Here is a 22,058-nt window from a genome sequence, read left to right as displayed (position 1 = left end):
CCAAAGCTGCATGAACTCTTTATGAATGCTCTCAGAGAGCATGTAAGCACCTAATGTTCACTGCTACTCAATTTTTCATGATAGAATTGAAATGGTTTTACAGTGACCTACAGTTGTGTATTATTATTAAAACTTGTCGGTCTACTATAAAATGTATATAAATATCTGGCCTTGTATTTTATAGTTCAAAATTCAAGACTCCTCCCACTCTATTACTAATGGAAAAAGATTGTGTATGGATATATGAACAGACGATAAAACTGCTCTCATAAAGTGAGTGTATTATATCGTTCAACCAACCTGCTTGCATTCATGAATTTTTAATAAAAAAAAATAATAATTACTGACTTATGATTTATTTCTTATAAATAATGACACCTATCATTATGTATTTTAGTGAAAAAAATTAATGTACACTTAGTCCAAAATTATTCTAATGCAATTAATTTTTTTCATGAACAAACTGAATGGAAAATATTATTATATAAATTTGTTATGTCTATATACACTATCTTAAATACTAAATATAATACAACCAGCCCATGGAGCTTAATTTCTGCATTCCTTGTGAGTTTGTTTTTTCATTTTTGCTGTCTATTGATGGAAATGTTCTTTTCTCCCTTTGTAACTGTCAGTGTACAATTTCTCATATTTTATTTAATAAACAGACTAAATGGTATTTCAATATTGTTGTTACTTGTAGTAATAAATTTGTATTGTGCTGCATCAAAGGAAATACTCTCAATAATTTATCGACCTGATTACACTGTTGTCTTATTTTCTGCATGTACAAAGTTAATCTTGCAGTGTATTTTAAAATGAGAATATTACGCTTCATCTGACATGTACGGTAATTCCTGATCCACTGGAATCTTTCTACGTATAACTTAGTACATATATTCACATGTACTGTCAGCAACAAGTAACTTCATATTGTTCATACATGTACCTCTTGTGCTTATTAAAATACTGTAGAATACTTTATTTTCGCTTGGAATTTATTTTCGCTGAAGGGATAATTCTGTGAAAATAAAATCCAGCGAATATACTTTTTTTTCCCTATATTTCACATTAAACTCATCAAAAATCAGTGAAAATAAATTCCATACAAAATGCCCAAAAAGCGAAAACTAATTCCAGCGAAAATAAAGTACCGGTATTCCACAGTACGTCCATGTACGTATTCAAAAATATTGATTACATATTAGAATCGTCGTTGAGAATAATATCCAGTGAATTACATGTACTTCAATGACTGTTCAATTTTGGTATATTGAACGCTACATCAGACAGGCAAATTGCCATTTAAATTATTCATAATTGAGCATAATTCCCCTAATGTATATTTTAAGTTTTTTGTTGCCAAGTTGCCATTTTGCTGACCGCTTCAAATTGATGAAAGTGTTCCCACTCCTAGTAGAATTCTATACATTGTGCATATATTGGACTAGTTTTATTGTATTTTATATTGATGTTCTAAAACAGGACATATTGACTTTATGGTTGAGTTGTATGAAGGTGACCAGTGAAACCATTGTGTCAGGGAACCCCCTCCCTCGAGGGAGATACACTACTGATAATTATTACACTTTTGTTACTGGACCCCCCTGACCACAGTGAAGTATTCATTGATAGAAAATATGACATGATTTGGAAAAAATATAAAATTAAAGTGCTTTTACAGTAATTGTCACAAATAAAAGTTATTCATAAGATAACAGATTGAATACCTTAGTAAATCAAAGTACACGAAGAAGGGATGCAACCACAGATAAATTGGACTGTCTCTATGTCAAAATGGAAAACATCCCTATGTAATGTCTTTGGATTTTTAGATCAGTACCGTATGTACAAATTTATGAATAGAAAAATGTACCGGTATATTCTCTTTGTTCTAAGTACTGTTGTAAATTTATCTTAGACAATTAATTCACAAAATGTTTTTCTTACAACATTAAACTTGCATTATTATTGAGTTAAATATACATGTATATCAAACTGCACATATTTTATGTCTTTTTAATGTCTTTTATTCACTGAACTGAGATGACCTTTTAACTGACAGACTTAATCAACAGCCTGACATTTTGACATTTTGAGAATTATAATAATTAATTCAAATGATTTCAGTAATTGTATCAAATAAAAGGTTGTTCTTATTTGTTACTTTAAGTTCAATTCCTACCACCTAATCCCTTCTGGGAGACTTAAATTTATTCAGAATTATCATGAAAATCTCCTTTATTTTAATGGAGGCCATTTGACGCTGTGTTTCAGATTTGTACATAAATTTATAAGTTGTATTGACGTAAATGCTGCTCTGTGTTTCCCACGCAGTGATTGAGAATTTTATACTGTGTGTGTACCTGAGAGCTTATATGCCCTGTTTACTTCATAGTGTAGGTGTTGACGTACCACTGCCTTCAGGGAGAAAAAAACACTTTCATAATATGTCTAAATTTTATCCTTCATCTTGTTTTTGACCAATCTGTCTATTTTGTGATGATCAATTTGCATTTGATGCATGTTTTTTAAACTCAACTGATGTAGCACTTACCGGTAAGTAATGACTGATTGTTCATCCATCGTTCTGTATGAATGCTTTAGTGAAACACTATCTTTTCAAAACTACTACTGTAAAATGACTAATTTTCACTAGGTTTAAATTTCACTGATTTACCATTTCAGGCATATTCATTGAGTATTAATGTTCACGGTTTTATCTTTTAGATAATGTGTTCTATGCTAAATTTTACATATTCACTGGGTTATAATTTAGCACATTTTCCAGTCAGCAAAATAGGCAAAATTGAAACCCAGTGAATTATTAATTCCTTCACAGTACCTTTAATATCTGATTTTTTTCTTTTAGTTCTGCTTAATTTGTAGTAATTTTTTTATAATTGTTGGTATTTTAATAGTACATAATGTTATTTTTTGACATCCTTTTATAAACTAATATTCAGATTGCCTACATGTATCTCTCTATTTTCCCTCTGGTCATAAAAATGAGAATTAAATAAATCATTACAATATCTGCTGATTTCTATTTTTGGGAAATACTTTTTTGTCTTTTATTAAAGCAAAAATTTTGTTGAAAGCTACTATATAAGGAATCAGAATTGTTCATTTACTGTTTTTATACGTCAAATAATACACAGTTCAGATGCTCTACAGTAGAGTTGTTGCAAATGACAGATGGATTATTATAATATATTGAATATCTGACTTGAAAATATTCTATATTTTACAGAAAACTATAATTGTCATATATGTTTTATTTCCTGCGTCACTGGATTTCAACTATCGCATTCTTTTATCTAATGTATCATGTATTTAATGCATACATAATGATATAGTATTCTACTAGAATAGAAATTCAATACACATGTATATCCTAAGCATAGAAGAACATTTCCCCCGAAGTTAGTAGGGCCATTGTTCTCCTTGTGTAAACTGTTATATTTGTATTTCTTGTCTTTCAGATGATATACATAAATTTTTTAGATTAAGTGCATCATTGGTCAAATAATAATATGAAATAGGAATTTTTTGTACTGGTGTTTTATGCTGTATATTAGCAAATACATTGGTTTTATAATTAATCATGACATGAAAATGCTGTAGTATTCGCGAAACGAAACAATGACATTTTCTAATACATATGTGCACTGGTTATTTTGGTATGTACAATAACGATCCTTGAACATGTGTACAAGTGCTTTTGATTTTCTATCTAATGAATACTGTAATGGTAATTGCCATTTATTTATTTTATGATAACTCTTAGTTCGACTTAGTCTATAATATGGAGTAACAAACAACATTTTTAAATTAAAAAAAGCGTAGAAAGAACCCCTGTGTGCTTGCTGAGAGTATTGGAGATGTATTAAGAATTAATTCCAATTTTAAGATAAGCCTAGGATTTCTATTTTGAATTTTGTGTATAACAATATATTTTACACAATGTACATGTATCTGTTGCATGGGACCCATATAAAACACTGCCCTGCATGTAGGCTGAGGTAATTTAAAGTATAATTTGCATGCAATTTCTTTTTTTTTTGACAAGTCAGGAAATTAAACTGCTTTGATGACATTTATTAAAAACACATTTACATGTAGATAGTCTGTAATTACACATTAGTTCATATGGGGTAGCTGTTGGACTCGCTGTGCTGATGAATATATCAGTCAACACGTACAATGCAAGGTTATGTCTTGTGTAGATTATGTTATGTCACAAGTTTTAGGATAACAGAGTAAGTTTTACCCCTCCCGGTACTGTAGTATTTTTACTCAATATTGATTATGATTTATTTAAACGGAAAACATGATTCTTTCAGGACACAGTATTTATACAGACACTAATTGTCCTTTTTAAATATTGTGGAAATCGTTATCGCCTTAAATTTTAATGGATTTTGTGAGATGAAATTACACAAAAAGTTCCTGACAAATGAAATGTTTCCTGCTACAAAATTCATACTTTCACTCTAACAATAGATGCATAGAGCATAGTCATGCAAATAACAACAGCCAATAACATTTGTCTTTCACTAATATATTAGTATTAAATATAATTTCTCAATAGCACTGTGTCTCCAGTTTTTTATATGCTGGATCATTAAAATGTTATTTAGTTAATTCGACTGTAGACTTCATCATTTACAGTAGTGCAAACATGATTCATATGGGAGTTAGCAAACTCCCTAGGATAGCTTGAACATTGCAATATAGTCTATGACTTTCTTATTGGCACAATCAAATAATCTATCATAATGTTATAACAATTGCTATATTTTTGTGACGTCTCACTTCTCCTGCCGTCACTTGATTTTTGACTATTTAATTCTTGTCTTGGTATGTACTATGGCTAAGTTGTTGTGTGTTTTCTTATTGCAACATTGTTGTAACTATACATAGAAAGTTGTAAATTATCTACATGAATCTTATTTGCAGTCACTTCAAGTTACTGAGGTTATTGGAACATTGATAAGAACTTTCCCAGAGAAGTTGTAAGTTCAAGTATGAATCTTGTTACGGTATTTTAAAGTTATGGGCTAATAATAGAGAAAATATTGTATATTGAATGTATTGTTTTATACATAAAACAAAAGATACACAATGGAATGCATCAGAAGTCCTTTGTCTGGTGTTTTAATTAGGTGTCAATCAGATTAGGCATCTGTGATTCAATTCAACAGGTGGCCCAGGAGTTTGTTGATTTCAAAGTAGGTAATATTTAGCCCTTCAAACATTTTTCTAACCAAAATCTATGTGGGACATTTCGCACATTTTTATCTATTCTTCTATAATAATTTTTGTACAGTTTATTATTCATGATTTTATCATGGAGATACCATTAACATGTTTGTAATATTTTTGTGCCAAAATCAATGTTCGAGTATGGGATCATAATGCTGTATATGTTTGTCACAGGTACTATTTCTATACCAATAACTTCCATGTTAGGAAAATACTAATGGCAGTGTATGTTTATTATATTTAACATTTTATATACGGCCTATATAAGGGGGGGGGCGTGTCACAGAACATTGTACAAACACAACTATACCATATATTTCTATGGGCTCTGTGCATACTGCTGTGGAATGCTAGTTGAAGAGACGGCTAAAAACTGCTAAAATTGGGGGGAAACTGCACAAACTCAACTTTGAAGTTATCATGAGCAACCTAATTTATATACGTTACACATGTATGGGTAATCTTGTTACTCTGTTCAAGAGAGTCTCGACAACTATCCCAGAGAACAGTTTTCGACATTTGTTTTCCTCGTGATGGTTGCTAGGTGGTGAAAATGCCCGGATGTCTGTCCCCCGAAATTGACAACTAATATATTGTAGGTGTTATCAGCAGTATAAGGATTTCATTATCAGCTACATTGATCATTGATTATAAGTCGTCGCAGTTTAATCTGAAGCTCTCTTTCCATCTGTTTGTGATCATGGAATATTTTTGCTATAAAATGCTGCCTTACACTTATTCGAAATCCAGTTTGTCTGAGTACTTAAAACAAACAGCATGCAGCTGGATAAATGAAATTCAATTTTAACACTGACAGTAGTGTCATACATTTTCACTGGCTTATGAAGGCAGCTGTATGAACTGACACTTAACTACTGTACATTCAGTTAAACAGCACATATTAGAATTTTCCTATCATTTGAGATTTGTTCTCATCTCATTGTCCTGTTTGCTGCTTTGAATACAGTACAAATACAAAGCATGAATACACGATTCCTATTTCCCAGCTATTATCCCTCAATTTCTAAATGACTGATTTGTTCCATGTTCACAGCAATTGAATCAACATAAACGCTGTACTTCCATTATGTCAGGGATTACACTTACCTCTGATTAATTTCTTATTCAATAGACGTACATTATACTACTGCAATTTAGTCTTTAGTCTGAAAACCATTAGCTGTTGTGTATTCGATACAATTTAATATATTATGATGATGTTAATGGCTACAAATATGTATACCACATGGCTGTTTTATAGCTGCATTTAATTTTTGCAGACACCTATTAAAATTGTCTTTTGTTGATGGGTGGTGGTCGTAGCTTCGCGTCCTGTTCGATTTGGAACTCGTAGCGACGTACAAAACCAGGTAAAATACATTTTTTACATGAAATTCAAAGACGTGCTGCGCGACGACTACCGTTCTTTAAACTGATGTTTTGAAACTTTTGAAATGTGCCATTGTGATTGGTCAGAAAAAAAGACATTTGATACTTATATTCACAATTGTCTGAATTTGAAAGTAATGCAAGCTTGAGCATGCTTGAAACAAAAAAGAATTGAAATTATTTATATACACTGTAAATACCGGTATAATTAAACTGTGTTTATTGAACAACTTGCAGTACCAAATTTGATGAGCAGTCAATTCTATGTGAGACAGTAGGAGCCAAAGGCGAGCACACTTTTGAGCGTAAATAAAACTCTGTATCAAATATGGCCCTGTAGAGAATCCATATTGTAATTATTTCATCAATATTTTGCTTTTTTTGTCCTGAACCTGACTTATGCATATGTGTCATGAAATACTGTCTCCTTGAAACAAAACACATGCTTTTATTTTTATGTCACAAACACAGAAACACCAGAATTTCATTAATGTCAAAATGTTGTATATGAAACGCAATAGAGTACTGTACCATATGCTTATGCAGTATCTTATTGTATACCAGGATGGTTAATTGTTTTAAATAATTATTTTAACTAATAACATTTTATTGTTTCTTCTGAAAATACAAAACATACATGCATGTAGCATTATTTTGGGAACAGAACATACTCAAAGTATATTATCTATTTCAATAAAAATTGAAATGTGATACTATCTATTGCGATATGTAAATAATTTGTCAGTTCTTGTGTCGCCATGGTTACTAATGATGGATATACATTTAATTTAAAGTAGCAAAATGAAATATTAATCCCCTGAGTCCTGATAGGAGATGCACTTATAATTATTATCACTGAGAATATATGGCTGCATCTTCACCAGCCAAGGTTCAATTATTTGGAAGTTGCGTCACCATTATACCTAGGAAGATTTCCCACTATAAACCTGTATTCAACTGCCGATGAAATCAATCACAGCGGTGCATGTTCTGGTACGTTGCCATGGTAAATTGAACAAAAAATCAAGCTTTGTTCCAAAGAAATTCGAACGCGCAGTGTTTGTATGTTTTCCAGTTTAGCTATGACATGATATAAGATAACAAGATCTATTGGTTTAAATTAGAAATTGATGCGAGTTGTTACAGAATTGCTGATTGGTGGATCCAACTTCTTGTCGAATCAAATCATTCAATTTAACTGAGGTCAAATACAGCTTTTCGGGACCACTATGAATGGTTGTCTTTGGCAAAACCATGCTAATCGGACAATGATAGGACAATACACTGTCGCTATATAAGTGACTGTACAGTGTTTTGAAGCCGTAATCATCCTCTGAACTATGATTGATTATATTTGTTTGTAAGTATTTCTGAAATACCATATATCATAAGTTATAACTTATGAATTTGTTATAATTGTGTTTTGAACTGGGCTTCCCATCTTAGTTGCAGAGTGGCATCTGTATATTTTGACAAAATCATTTTAAGTGCTTTTGTCTGTTTTGTAAATACGAGTGGCTCATTATTTAATGTGGCAATATTTGTTGTGTTTCATATATAAGGATGTAAGTAAGTTTGACGTACTATTCAAGCAGGTTTTTGTGCAAACTATCACCTAAATCATGTCATTTATCTGTTCGTATTTCAGCTGCTTTTTCAATACATGTATTGATGTTTTGCTCTAACAGTAGTACTTTTGTTTCACTTTACAGGTTGTCATAGCAACTGATTACGATGGGTGCTTCATCGTCGTCGTCCTCCGTGGCTGTGGAGAATCTATTCCCCGCTATTATCCAGTGTTTCTTCATCATCTTTGTTGGATATATTTGTGGTCGGACTCGAATAGTTTCCCCTACAGAATCAAAAGGAATAGGTCACTATGTGTCCTACATTGCTCTACCATCTCTGCTGTTCAAAGCAATGGTGGAGCTTGATTTTTCATCTGTTAACTGGATTCTCTGGATGAGTATTCTAATCTCCAAGTCTATTGTTTTCATCCTGGTGTTTGTGTTTACAACTATGCTCGGACGTCCAGTGCAACTGGGCACGGCTGGAATTTACTCCATCTTTGCAACGCAAAGCAATGATTTTGCTTTGGGCTACCCGATCATAAAGGCATTATATGCAAAAACACATCCTGAGTTTGTAAACTACCTGTACTTATTTGCTCCAATTAGTTTAGCTATTCTTAATCCAATTGGCTTTATTTTTCTGGAAATCCAACGAAGTCGATCAATGGACGCGGAAGATCAGCAAGCTGCCTGGAAGGTTGCATGGAATGTAACAAAGAGAAGCATTGCAAACCCAGTATTGATTGTCGTATTTGTTGGGGTTATATTCAACTACATATTTCAAGGAGCTGTGCCGATATTTATTAAAGATATCTTGAAATTGCTTGGTGACTCGTTTAATGCGACTGCTTTGTTTTATTTGGGACTTGGTCTTGTTGGAACTTCACATCGCCAAGCTAAATTTGTTCTGGTGGTGCCTGCAATATTGATTGCTGCTAAATCGTGAGTATGCATTACATAGATGCTGTACATGTGACGTAGTGTACGTTGACCTAAATGTGATCACAGGTTTATGGACAGAATGTTGTAAAAACTACAGAATTATTCGATACATGTATATTTAGTCAGATACTTTAATCAGTACCTTTCTTTAAATAAGATTCTCGGTTTTTACTCCACAAATGTCTGCTTCTCCATATATTTTAAAATCCACACTACATAGTCAATCATGCATGATATTTGCTCTCAGTTATAACTTTCATTTCTAATGGAGCAAATATGGATATATCAAAATATATTGTAATTTGAGAAAAAAAATCTCTTGATTTGACAAGAAAAAAATCTCTCGGTTTTGATATCTTTACAAAGATTAAGTGTACATGTACACACATGTAGGTATATATCAATTTTTATTTTTGTCTTTGTTTTTACAGTATTTTTCTGCCTTTGTTGACTCGTGCTATTATTAGTGGTATGAATGCAGGAGATACTGCTAATGCTACCGAGGCGCTCAGTACATTTGGATTTATTTATGGTACATTTCCAACAGCACCAACAGTATATGTTTATGCAACATTATTTAATTCAAACCAAGCTCTTGTAAGTATTATTATTATAGGCATTTAAGTTGCACTCTGAGATCACTCTGTTATGTGAAATATTTAATGCTCTAAATTTTGGCCCAAATTGCGGGAAATATTTACTAAGTAATAATAATATTTAAGTTTCAAATCTTCAATGTTTTTCAGCGTGTCTGCATTTATTTTGGCTTCCTATTTTATTGCTTGTTTCAATTTCATCTGCCATCTGCTTCCCACATGCACAGATTAATAATGATTATTGCTTCTCTTATGAATTATGTTTTGTTGAATTCTGACGTATTTTCCACAATTCATGACTATTCAAATGCACAAACTGACGCTGAGTTATATTTTGACCCATGCATTATTATTTGACTTCGGGTCAAAAAATAACAACAGCTCATAAAAAACAAATCCGAATCCAGCAGTAAAATCTTTTTTTTTTCTGAAAATTCGTCAGTGTTGGTCACTTTATAGTATATACTCGTGTGATTATTGTGATTAACATCCTAAAGTATGCGCATGATGTGTTCTCTGTTTATCTCACAGGTCTTGGCTGTTTACTTAACTTTCTCTTTCTCTGAGTCACTTTCACTGTTTTTGTGTTGATGCAGTTGCAAATACCAGAGATACATGTAACATGTGGTAATGCCCAAAGCAATATTGATATATTTTCTCGCAGTATACATGTATGCTTGAAAAAACACCAACATTGCTTCTCACAGCACAACATGTTAACTCTAGTTTTTGTCATGAATAACCTTAGTTGTAAATAAAGAAAAAGAAATAAATCAGTAATTTTTTTTACAGATTGCTACAGGTTTATTGGTTGGTACTTTTCTGTCTGCTCCATTGATGTTTATTTCTGCCACCATGGAGGCCTTACCCGTGAACAATCCTGCTGAGTATGAGAGTCTAGTGGCCGAGGCATCGCTGTATATCAGTATTATTGGCATTGGATGCTGTGTACGTATAGCATAGGAAATATGTAACAATTTTAACGAGTGCTGAAGACTTTTTTTCATTATTTTATTTTTAAAATTATTTTTGTGCAAGGCGACAGTTTTGGACATTAAATGTCACTCTTGTCTCTCCTGACTTTTTTGTATGTGCTCGTGCGAGTGCTGACATATAGTGCATACTTTCTTGAGATCATGTCCCAGTTTGACAGGGCTATGTGACCTATCATTCCTTTTTGGCAATTTAATACGATATCTGGCATCAACCAGATCAGGTTGAACACAAGCACCTGCGGACCTTAATCAAGGCCAGAACGCTCACAAAGTTGCATTCCTGGAGGGGGGGACCCCTTGTAGGACATGAACTTGGATATACCTATGATAAGCCCATTGTTGCAACCACTATGCTACCAGTGATCGATAGGATATAATTTATTTGCTGTTAAAACAAATGTTCTCATTGACTAAAAGAATTTGTTTATTTGCTCTGTTAGAATTCTAGCTCGATCAATTGTTATTGCTAATATTTTAAAAGGCTTTCACTTCAACCTGCTCCTTAAATATGGCACTTTTTGATATTTCATACTTTTACCTCAAATCTAATTTACCTAATTTGTATGCTAACATCCATATTGTTTTTTATAGATTTGGGTATTGGGTATTTTCCTCATCAGCAGAAGATCCACATGGATTCCACACAACTTTACAGTTAATCTTGTCTTAGCTCAGGTAAGATTGGTATGAGATTATCACAAAAATTAATTAAATCTGTGTGACAGCAGTGCAGTGGTTGTAGCAGAGGATGGTGTCACATCAGACCATCTGCCTGACATACTTTGTGGTATTCCCAAGATAACCTTATTCTAATTCAATCATTTCTTGCTTGCATAGCCATTACCAGCCCATGTATGACAAGGTTCACACATATGTTACATTGTTTTGTTACATTGTGCAGTGTAAAAAAAATGAAAGTGTTCAAATATGTTCAAGCGATTTCCATGCACTAAACTAGTACCATGTGAATATGCAAATCGAACCAAAGAATGTTTCCTTCACAAAACTTTGATTTAGAAACCAAGTTTTGTTAACCTGATATAATCAAATTCACTAAAATTAAACAATTGAAAATTTCTTTTTCCACAGTAGCAACATTCTTCAGAACAGAGATTATGCTTTCCTTTTACAAATTCCGTTTTCATAATAATATACAAGCATGTGAATTAACAATATTGGGAGCCAGTACAGCTCAAATTTACAATCTCTTAGAATTTGTTTGTGTTAACTATAGAGGGCGCTGTACTCATTTTGCTTTTATGTTAATTATTTTACATCCGCTGTTTTTTTTATCCAGAGTTGAGTTGTTCTGAGAGTTGAATATCATAAGCTTTGTTGTATATTGCTAGAGAAGACAGGAGCGGACAACACAAAATGTCTTATGTTTATTGTTTGAGTAGTAACAGTAACTAGAACACATCTGAATGTGTAAAAATTCAGTACTACTGGTAGTCTGAATATGAAAAAATTGCAACCAGCTTGTACGAAATAAATAATCCAAAGTTATCAGACATCTAAAAAAATCGAAAAGTTTTGAATAAACTTTTAGTAACCCAGACAATGAAATAAAGTTTGGCTAATATGTGGCGTCAAACTATGTGAATTTTCAATCCGTCCTGTATTATGTCACACTGGAATTACTGTAATAAGCATAAATATTTCTAAAGATTTTTTGTTAATATACAACATTTTTTTTTTTTTTTCAGTTGGTAGCTTGCATCGGTGTTATACTTTACCGATTCTGTGATGACAGAAAACCATGGCAACATTATATTCAATTTATAGCCTTTCTATTGGGCGTGTTGGGGTCAAGGTGCTGGACGTCCATGATTGCGTTAGCATTATGTTTGCTACGATGTAAAAGCATGTGTTTTGTTCTACGATATAAAGGCTTCTTTTACGTCTATGGATGGGGGTGAGTACGAATAGTTTAGTTCACAAATGATGTCACCGACATTAATATGAATAATTACTCATAAAGACCATTGATTCTGTCAAACAAATAAGGAAATAAAAACTAGTATAGCATCAAACAAATTTATAAATGTTGTTTTGTTGAAATAATAAGCAAGTGCTTTGTTTAGCAAGTAATGACCACAGGCATATATCTAGTACCCAAATCAGATCTTAAACCTGTAAATCACATAGTTATATAACATTTTTCACTCAGAATGACATCAATATGCGTTGCTATATTGTTGGTTGTTAGTACATCTCAGGATAAGATTGAAGTGGATCCGGTATTCCAATATGGTAATTTACAGGCAAGTAACTGAATCAGTTGGTTTATGGAATCTGTTTCACTCAATGTACGTGCGGTGAGATTCTGTTATTTTGTAATCTGCAATATAATTTTTTCATTTCAGTTAATAAAATTTGAACTTATTCTAACACCATCAATTTTGTTGTTTATCTTATTTTCTATAGGTTGTCATGTCAATAGTCATTTTGATCTCAAATATTGTCATAGTAACTGCTTCCTTGGTGATTTTACAAAGAAATGACAGGTTTCAGAATAATGAGTATTTACGTGTCAGTGGTGTCGACAGCGGTATTGATAACGATAACACTGTTGGACTAATGGAAGATGAAGATGAAGAAGAGGACCAATCAGGTAGCGTTTAGTTTGATTATATTAAGCGCACTAGCACAAGTCTATGGCCTTTACTGTTTGCACACTACAATAGATGTGAAAAACATATCAGAGAACACATATCGCAGATATGGGAAAGGTTTTATTTATTTAACTATGTTTAGATTCTAGAAACAGAGGCTCAGGTGATGCAGACATCCTTTGCAGTGAAAATGGTACTGTTAACGTAGTAGATGTAGAAAACATATCAGAGAACACATAGAATTGCAGATATGGGCAGGGTGTTATTTGTTTAACTATGTTTAGATTCTAGAAACAGAGGGTCAGGTGATGCAGACATCCTTTGCACTGAAAATGGTGCTGTCAACGTAGTAGATATAGAAAACATATCAGAGAACACCTGTAAGCACATTTCCAGATGTACTGAGCATAAACAAAGAAAATGTCGCATGATGTTGAATAAATATGAGAGTCGAGCTAATGAATTGAGTATGGAGAATGATGAGATACTATCAGCATTACAGAGACATCAATTAGTTCGACATATTGTCTTATTGTTATTGCTGTTATTGTCCATGTTTATTGTAAGTATACTTTTATAATTATTCATATTTTATTTTTAGCTATTTTAATTTACAATTTACTATATTTGTTCTCTGACATGTACATTACCCAAACATTGATCATTTAAATTTAAATGTTTTCAACCATGTACACAAAGCTGTCGTTTATGTAAATCTTAGTTATAATGTACAGAATAAATGGACAGTGACATAAAAACTTATAATGTAGGGCTTTCATATGACTGTTTTTATGCCCTGTCACATAGTGCTTGTGGGGTACATAGTGGTTACCAGCATTCGTCCATCCATATTGCTTAGAGACATATACAACCAGTTCTTTGTTTAAGACACTGCATACAAAAGTTTATTGACATATTTAGAGACCCTATATTGTCAGGTAACATCATTAAAATGCAGAAACAGCATATATGGAGAACTATTGCAGATAGAGACATTTAACCAGTGCTTGTAAAAAACGTTTGGGGAATCTGACATTTATTTATCATACTGTGGAATACTTAGAATTTTCGCTATTTTCGCTGAAGGAATAATTCCGTGAAAATAAAATCCAGCGAATATACTTTTTTTTCTATATTTCACATTAAACTTATCAAAAATCAGTGAAAATAAATTCTATACAAAACGCCCAAAAAGCCTTTTCAGCGAAAATTAATTCCAGCGAAAATAAAGTATTCCACAGTAGTTCACATAGAAATTCTGAGGTAACCTAGTACTGGACTATGTAGACTTCAATACAGTGACAATGACCTTAAGTAGTATTATTGTACTGCCAAAATAACAACCATTTTCAAAGTGACCTGTGAATTTTACTAAAGGCACAATATATAATTCTTTATTTTAGGGGTTATTTCTGTGTATGTGGAGGTTGTTTAATGACAGCAAGTCTGGAATCTATGTAGAATTGGAATTCTTGGACAGCGTGTTCTCTTTTGGTCAGAGTTTCTTTGTCCTGGCGTGTTTTGGATTTGATACACAGTATGTTATAATGCCTTTCATGAAAAAGTGAGTTTTTCTTCTCAATTTGTTTTTGCATCTATTTTTTGTTTCTGACACAGTTTTCAGACATATTCACAAAAAATGCCATGATAGATAGGATTGACTAGTAGAAAATTTGAAGAATTTTAACACCGAAAAAATTTGTGTTATTCTCCTAAGTGAATAGTTTCATCAATTATCGGAAAAAGAGCAAGCAACAGAAAAAGAAACTATAAATGGTTTCCATAGAAACAATAGCTTTGTGCTTTCCTAATACCATTAACATATTGCCTGCTGAAAGCCTCCACAGAAAATGGGTGAAAATGGCATCAGCAGGCAAAGGCACTAGATCACTGGTAGCCATTTTGAATTGAAATACATAAAAATAAGGCTCAGTTACACAAAGTTAATATTTTAGAATTTCAAAGACCCAATCAGGGAATATTTAAACAAAATGTCAGAAAATTCCTGTCTTAGTCGCATATCAATCACAGGCGGATGATATATCTGAAATGATGTTGATAAATTCATACATAAGTCATACATTACATTTACTACTATCTGAGCATGCTGAGTTGTACTAACATTCTATTACTGTCATTGTTTAATGCTTTCATATTCAGGATGTCTATAGAATTAGACTATGCCATAGCATTGCTAAAACATAGGTAATATGATCATCACATGCTTCTTGTGTGCATTCATTACCTCATCATGTGAATCATTCTTCACTATATTCATTCAATCTTTGCACCAATCTTATTAGGCTATACTCATTGTGTGGTCTGGGGCTTACAAGAATTGTATGTGTAAAGAAAACAAAAAATGTGTTAGAAAATAATCTGGTGTATACACTGTCATTACACTAATTGTCAAATAAAAACATCAGTTCACCTTATTGTGGACATTGCAAAAGTTTGTGTAGATGACATTTTTTGCCACCTGTTGCCTTTTTATTTAAAAATAAATCACTTCCTAATAGAAAGGTCAATAAATGTTTATGTGTATAATAAAATAAAATTGCAAGATGGCTGTGCCAACATTTAATTGTCGTTTTCTGGCTGACTTTACCAATCAATCAATCAATCAATAGATTAATCAATTAATTCATTCCTTCATGCACTGGTATAGATACTTTCCATACATGCATTATTGTCTGAGACCACCTAACATTGTCATCACTATCAATATTTTTCTAATGTTGACATAACAACAGGCAATTAATTTCGCATATTCTAATGTATTAGTAGTATTTCATACTTGTTTTTCCAAAGTACATTTTGCCGTTATTATAGTTGTTCATCTTTAATGTCGCACTGTGCCGTAAAATACATTATAAATATAACTGCTAACATTTTTGGGATGTTGTCACTATCATAAGTGTTATGTCTTCATAACCTGGAAAGGAACATGCACAATTTGTTTGATATTTCCATTCAAAATAAATCCCTGTCAGTGGAAATCACATTTTTATGGTATGGTTGTTACTGAGTTGGGCAATTTGGCATTTCCCTGTATTACTTAAAGCACACTCGGGAATTGAGTCCCAAGCGATGATAACAATACATGCTAAAAATGCAAAGGCTCGTGGGTAGAAGCTCATTTGTAAACAACGACACACTATGGCCACATGATGCTTGCGCAGGTGATGACTCCCCCCACTTTAACAAAACATTCAAGTTATTTTATGAACAAAAATTCAGAAAAATACTGGGGTAACATTTACTCTGTGTGCTGGTGACTTTCACCAAACATTGTGTCACAGTACTGGTATCAGTACGGTATTAGAAAACAGTCAAATTGTGATATGCCAGATTAAAGAGAGACAGATAATGTTTGATAAGTTAGTTGGTATGTAACTAAACACTTTGATTATATCAATAACTAAACTGACGTCAATCAATTAAACTGATAAGCTCTTCAGAATAACTTTCCAGTCAATTAACATAAAAATAATATTCTTCTTGGTAGTACATGGATTCATACTATTCTAAGGTGTATTGGATAAGTGCAGCATTCATTAAAAACAATCTGAAACTTTTTTTTTTTTGTCAGTTGGCATGCTCATTCATTGTACACTTACTGATTGCACAGTATTTGCATCATATATATGGTTTGCATGCCTTCTCCACTTCATACTCACGTGTATATTGTTAATTAATAGCTGTAAATAATTATGTGAAGATATTTCATTGGGTTGGTTTGTTAATTGAAATTGTTATTTATCAATTTGGGAAATTGTAATTATCATAGATGGCGGAAATTCTGGTATGGAGTTGAACACGTGCAGCTGCCCGAGAAAAGAGATTTGGATCAAGAGACCAAATTTACCTGTGAACAGTTTAATATGTACCACAAAGACAGATGTAAACAAGAGTTAGTACATGATTTGAGGTATGGTAATAAATATCTGATTTCATAATAAATACTCTCTTTATATCACCAGTGTAGAAATTTCACAGCCCTTGGTGGTATAAAGTTTTGCTCATGGTCACTTAGGGACAACATCAAAAGTTCAATGTAGGATAAAAAACTCAATTCCTTTAGTCTCCCCCCTCCCACTGAAACTTAATTGATAAATATTGATCATGGCATCAGACTACATTCACCAACCGTTTAATAGGAAATAATGAAGCTGAATATACGCATGTGCAAACTACTTTTCTGGGTTCTGCACATGCTCTAGGTCCATGCCCTGAAACTGACCTCATTTGACGCACATGTTTACACTTGGGCCAAACCATTTTCTCGTCTTGGATGTTTTTATTTTCATTTTCTGTTATTTTTGTCCATGATTGGATAGAAAAAAAAAACGAACTACAAATACTCCAAGATTTTTTCGACCTCATAAAAAAATAAAATCGCTTTTGTAGGATGGAAACTTTTTGTAGTCAACCCCCCCCCCCCCAATCTAAAGTTTAAATTCTGTGGAATACTTTATTTTCGCTGGAAATAAATGTCGCTGAAAAGGCTTTTTGGGCATTCTTTATGGAATTTATTTTCACTGATTTTTGATGAGTTGAATGTGAAATATAGGAAAAAAAGTATATTAGCTGGATTTTATTTTCACGGAATCCTCCCTTCAGCGAAAATAGCGAAAATAAATTCCAAGCAGAAATAAAGTATTCTACAGTTAGTTTTTTATCCGACATCGATCTTTTGACGTCGTCCCTTAGTACATGTATCAAACAAAATACTTGATGTGTAATCAATACTTGGCGGTATAATACAAAAAATAGGCTAATATGTTGGGTTCTATCAAACTTGCAATTGTGTAAAGTAACACTTCAATTGATGATGTGGGTATTTTGTGATATGTGTTTGGATGACCTCTATTGAAGTAAATATTCAGAGAGTATTCAGCTATATACTGTAAATCACTCCATCCACAGACTGAAGCAATAACAGTATAACAGCACATAGCAAAAAACTGTTCAGTTCAAAATCAAAACGCTGCCTTGTGTGATAATGTATTTAAGGAATTTAACATGTTGAAGTTCTAGGGTACTTGTTATACCGTATTACCTCGGGCACGCGCCCAGGGGCCTGAACAAACAAAATCGGGAAAAAATGGGGGTGGGCGCTTACCCGAGGACCACCCCAAAAAAAGATTTTAAAAAGTTGTTTTTGTGATCGTATGATAAGGTCAAATAAAGGATTGCTTTCGTACACTTTGTACACGTACTTATTTCTTGATTTATGCAAGGTTTCAATAAACGTAAGCACTCGGTCAAGACCTGTGGGAACACTAAGACACGGGGTAGAATTTCAAGAATACAACTTGTTTTATGTCAGCGAATGAAGTTGTATTACTCACTGAAATTGGCTACAAAGTATGGTAAGTATTGTAATCAATGCACGGTTACTTTTTTAGTAACCGTGATCAGTGCATGCAAGTCAAAACGGCCGGGAAAAACTACCGCTTGTAATCCAAGATGGCGATGACCTCATTAGCATAATTTTGTTCACGCACGTATTGATACATCGCATCGTAATTACTGAAGAATAGCAGACAGGGTTACGAAACAAATAACCCTTTTATTACTGATGTGAAATGTTTACAAACTATTGTGAATACATAAACATATCCAAATGGCGATACATAAAAAACAGACTGAAAATAAACTCTGGTCGACCTCATTAACATGATTTATTCACGCACCCACACACGTGACAAAATTACAAAAATAACGATGATGCAACAAGTTCCCATCGTTGGCATGCCTCATTATGGTTATCGTGATGGACTTGAGGTCGGCAAAATGTTTTTTTCTTCAACGACAGAAAAATAATCCACATGACCGTAATGCCATAGCTGTGATGAAGGATGGAAAGAAAGTAGCAAGTTTACGACGTGATGTCTCAAAAGTGCTAGCTCCCGTTATGGATTCACAGTCAGCGAAATACTACGTTTTGAAACCAAGGCTAAGTGCTTCAAACCACTTACCAAGGTATGGATCGTTGCAATATTGCAATATTGGATTCATCGTGAATGAAGAGAAAGCAGAACGTGTGCGCCACGTGCCACGTGGTTCATCTTACGTCGTTAAGTTCCAATGAGTTTTTACATAAAAACACAAACAAAGCGGCCTATTTCAGGGCCACCACACACTCCAAAAAGAGAACTACCGTAACAAACACACTATTTAAATAAATCGAACGCGTTCGTTTTTGACAAATAAAACTTTATTGTTGACCCCGTTTTTGGCTAAAAATCACCCTGGGCGTTTAACCGAGGATGTCCCCAACATGTAACTTTTGTGAAAACAGGGGGTGGGCGCTTGCCCAGGGAGGGGCGCGTGCCCCGGGTAATACGGTATATAGATTTATAAACACCGAAATAACTGGTCAGTTTATTTTCTTCTTTACCTAGGTACCATTTACGTGTTTACAAAGGAGTATTTCGAGGCAGCGCATTTGTTGATTGGTTACTTGAAGTAGGATTGGCCAAAGACCGATCTGACGCAGGGAAATATGGAAACCGTCTCTTACTAGGACGCGTTATTGAACATGTAAAACAAGAACATCATTTCCATGACAGATCTTACTTTTATCGTTTTGTTAAACTTGATGAGTATGAATAACATCTCATTTGTACTTAGCTGAACCCGGACTATTATGGATTGTGTTATTGTACACGTAACCATGTTACGCACTGTTCTATACAGGAGCAGTATAAATTAATTACGAAAATTGATTGTATATTTATTTACATTTATTCGTTTCTTGTAAAGAAACAAAAACAAATATTTATACTGGAATTCATTTTCACTGAAACGACTTTTTGGATGATTTGTATGGAGATTATTTTCACTGATTCTTAATGAATTGAATATAAAATATAGGAAAAAATGTATATTTGCTCGATTTTATTTTCACTGAATCATCCCTTCAGCGAGAATAAATTCCAAGCGAAAATAATATATTTTTCAGTAAGTATTTTTTGGCATAATGGCCATTATTTTGGTGAACGTACACCAGTGTTGTTATACTTTAATGGGTTATCAACTAAATTTTTAATTGGTGAACGTACACCAGTGTTGTTATACTTTAATGGGTTATCAACTAAATTTTTAAATCCATAAAACTATGGATGTACCAAGTGAATAAACCCGGGGAGGGTAATAATATATGGTGTCAATAGCTGAAATGCATGATAACATCAATAATTTGTAAAAATGATAATCTCACTCATTTCTGTTTGAAATTGAACTTTTCCAAGCGTCTGATTTCTGAAATGTTATTGGTTAGAAATACTTACTATTATTGTACACAGAATGTGATTGCTTTTTCAAGCTTGCAAAGTGTTTGCTTTTTATGATATTTTCATTGCATGTCATTTCACTGTACATGGTTACGAAAGTTGCCTACCTTTATTTTATAAATCCTTGGTTTAGCATGTACATGTATATAATGAGAAACAGATATACTGTTATTTGTAATATTATAATAAGATTTTGCTAAGAATGTATGATATCTATAATTCTGAATTTTGGTGCTTTGATTACTAATGAAGATATCTTACTGTGACCACAAGAAAGAATGAAATGGTTTTGCTAATGGTATAGATATATTACTCACAATTTAGCCATTGCTTCCTGTGATAACACTTTGTGTAACAGTGATTAGCTCATTTGTATTCAGTTGTTTACAATTGAATAATTTAACTGAACTAAAATAATGTATTACCTGAATTTTACACTCGGGTATGCATGTATTTTATCTCAATTTGTCAACTACACTTCAACTCTGCTATATTTATTTAGACTTCAGATATTTCAGATTTATTTGTATGCTACATACACTGCGATCATACAAACCACACATTATGTACTTTTTTGTTATATAAGTGGTGGACCTTTAGAAACTTGGAGAGGGGCAGTAATTTATAGAGAAAAACAATATATTTATATAAAAAAAAGAAAAAAAAAATATGTTTAATCAATCAAGCTCATAACAAAGTTCAGGAAAAACAAATAATTTACATTTTTTTCTCACCATATTCCCTCACAAATTTTCAATGGTCAATCTTTAAAAAGTGATTCATCTACCCCCCCCAAAAAAAAACGTTAATTTTGAATATTTGTTTCATCATGATAAAATAGTGACAGTCTTGATTGATTTTTTGTGACAAGTTTAATGCCCCTTTTCAAGCCTTCATGTGTTTGAGTTGACATCTCTGGTGCTAAGACTAGGAACTCTATTTTTACATTGAGATATCTGTTGTTTTGGCAAGGCCATGAATAACAGAACTTCACTTTTTTATTCGTTATTTTCTGCCTTTTACTTTTGTTTTGAATTGCAAAATAAAATGGAATAAAAAAAATAATAGTTGCCTGTAATTTATTTTTTAAGAAAAATGTTCGTCTTCACGAATGGAATGAAACGCTGACTAACTTTATACATTTATTTCTTGTGATAATATTGCACATTTTGTGCTGACAAAATAAAAAAAGAACCACAATACAATAAGTCTTTAAAAAATCTATTGGCCAATCGCTAAAAACAATCAAGGTGATTGGCGCCCTCTATGTCAGATTGTAAACTACCTGGTCGGTACGTTTGTTGATAACGTAATGGACAAAGTGTGTAGGTTAGGGTTATTTATTTCTGGTCAGCGTACGACAGTTGAAAATCGTTTTTAT

The 22,058-nt window shown here is 32.9% G+C and overlaps 1 protein-coding gene across 3 annotated transcripts; it reads left to right on the top strand.

The window, feature by feature from the left end:
- Window positions 1-170: 170 nt before the first annotated feature.
- Window positions 171-21,742, top strand: LOC100372027 (lysosomal cholesterol signaling protein-like). Of its 3 annotated transcripts, XM_085501139.1 has the most exons (13): window positions 171-273; window positions 8,370-9,170; window positions 9,602-9,767; window positions 10,559-10,714; window positions 11,353-11,436; window positions 12,468-12,676; window positions 12,932-13,025; window positions 13,189-13,375; window positions 13,661-13,938; window positions 14,780-14,940; window positions 15,537-15,581; window positions 17,167-17,307; window positions 19,787-21,742. In XM_085501139.1, the coding sequence occupies exons 2-13, from the start codon at window positions 8,392-8,394 to the stop codon at window positions 19,995-19,997; spliced, it is 2,511 nt and encodes an 836-aa protein (XP_085357265.1). In that variant the 5' UTR covers window positions 171-273; window positions 8,370-8,391; the 3' UTR covers window positions 19,998-21,742. The 3 variants fall into 3 exon arrangements, with proteins under 3 accessions (XP_085357265.1, XP_085357264.1, XP_077866732.1); XM_085501138.1 differs by lacking the exon at window positions 171-273 and having other exon boundaries at window positions 8,249-9,170; XM_078010606.2 differs by lacking the exons at window positions 171-273; window positions 15,537-15,581 and having other exon boundaries at window positions 8,249-9,170.
- Window positions 21,743-22,058: the final 316 nt, after the last annotated feature.

This window comes from Saccoglossus kowalevskii, chromosome 7 (genome assembly GCF_978046115.1).
Source record: "Saccoglossus kowalevskii chromosome 7, keSacKowa6.1, whole genome shotgun sequence".
Lineage (NCBI taxonomy): Eukaryota > Metazoa > Hemichordata > Enteropneusta > Harrimaniidae > Saccoglossus > Saccoglossus kowalevskii.
The sequence above is the reverse complement of the archived record's forward strand: the minus strand, read 5'-3'. Positions and strand labels throughout refer to the sequence as shown.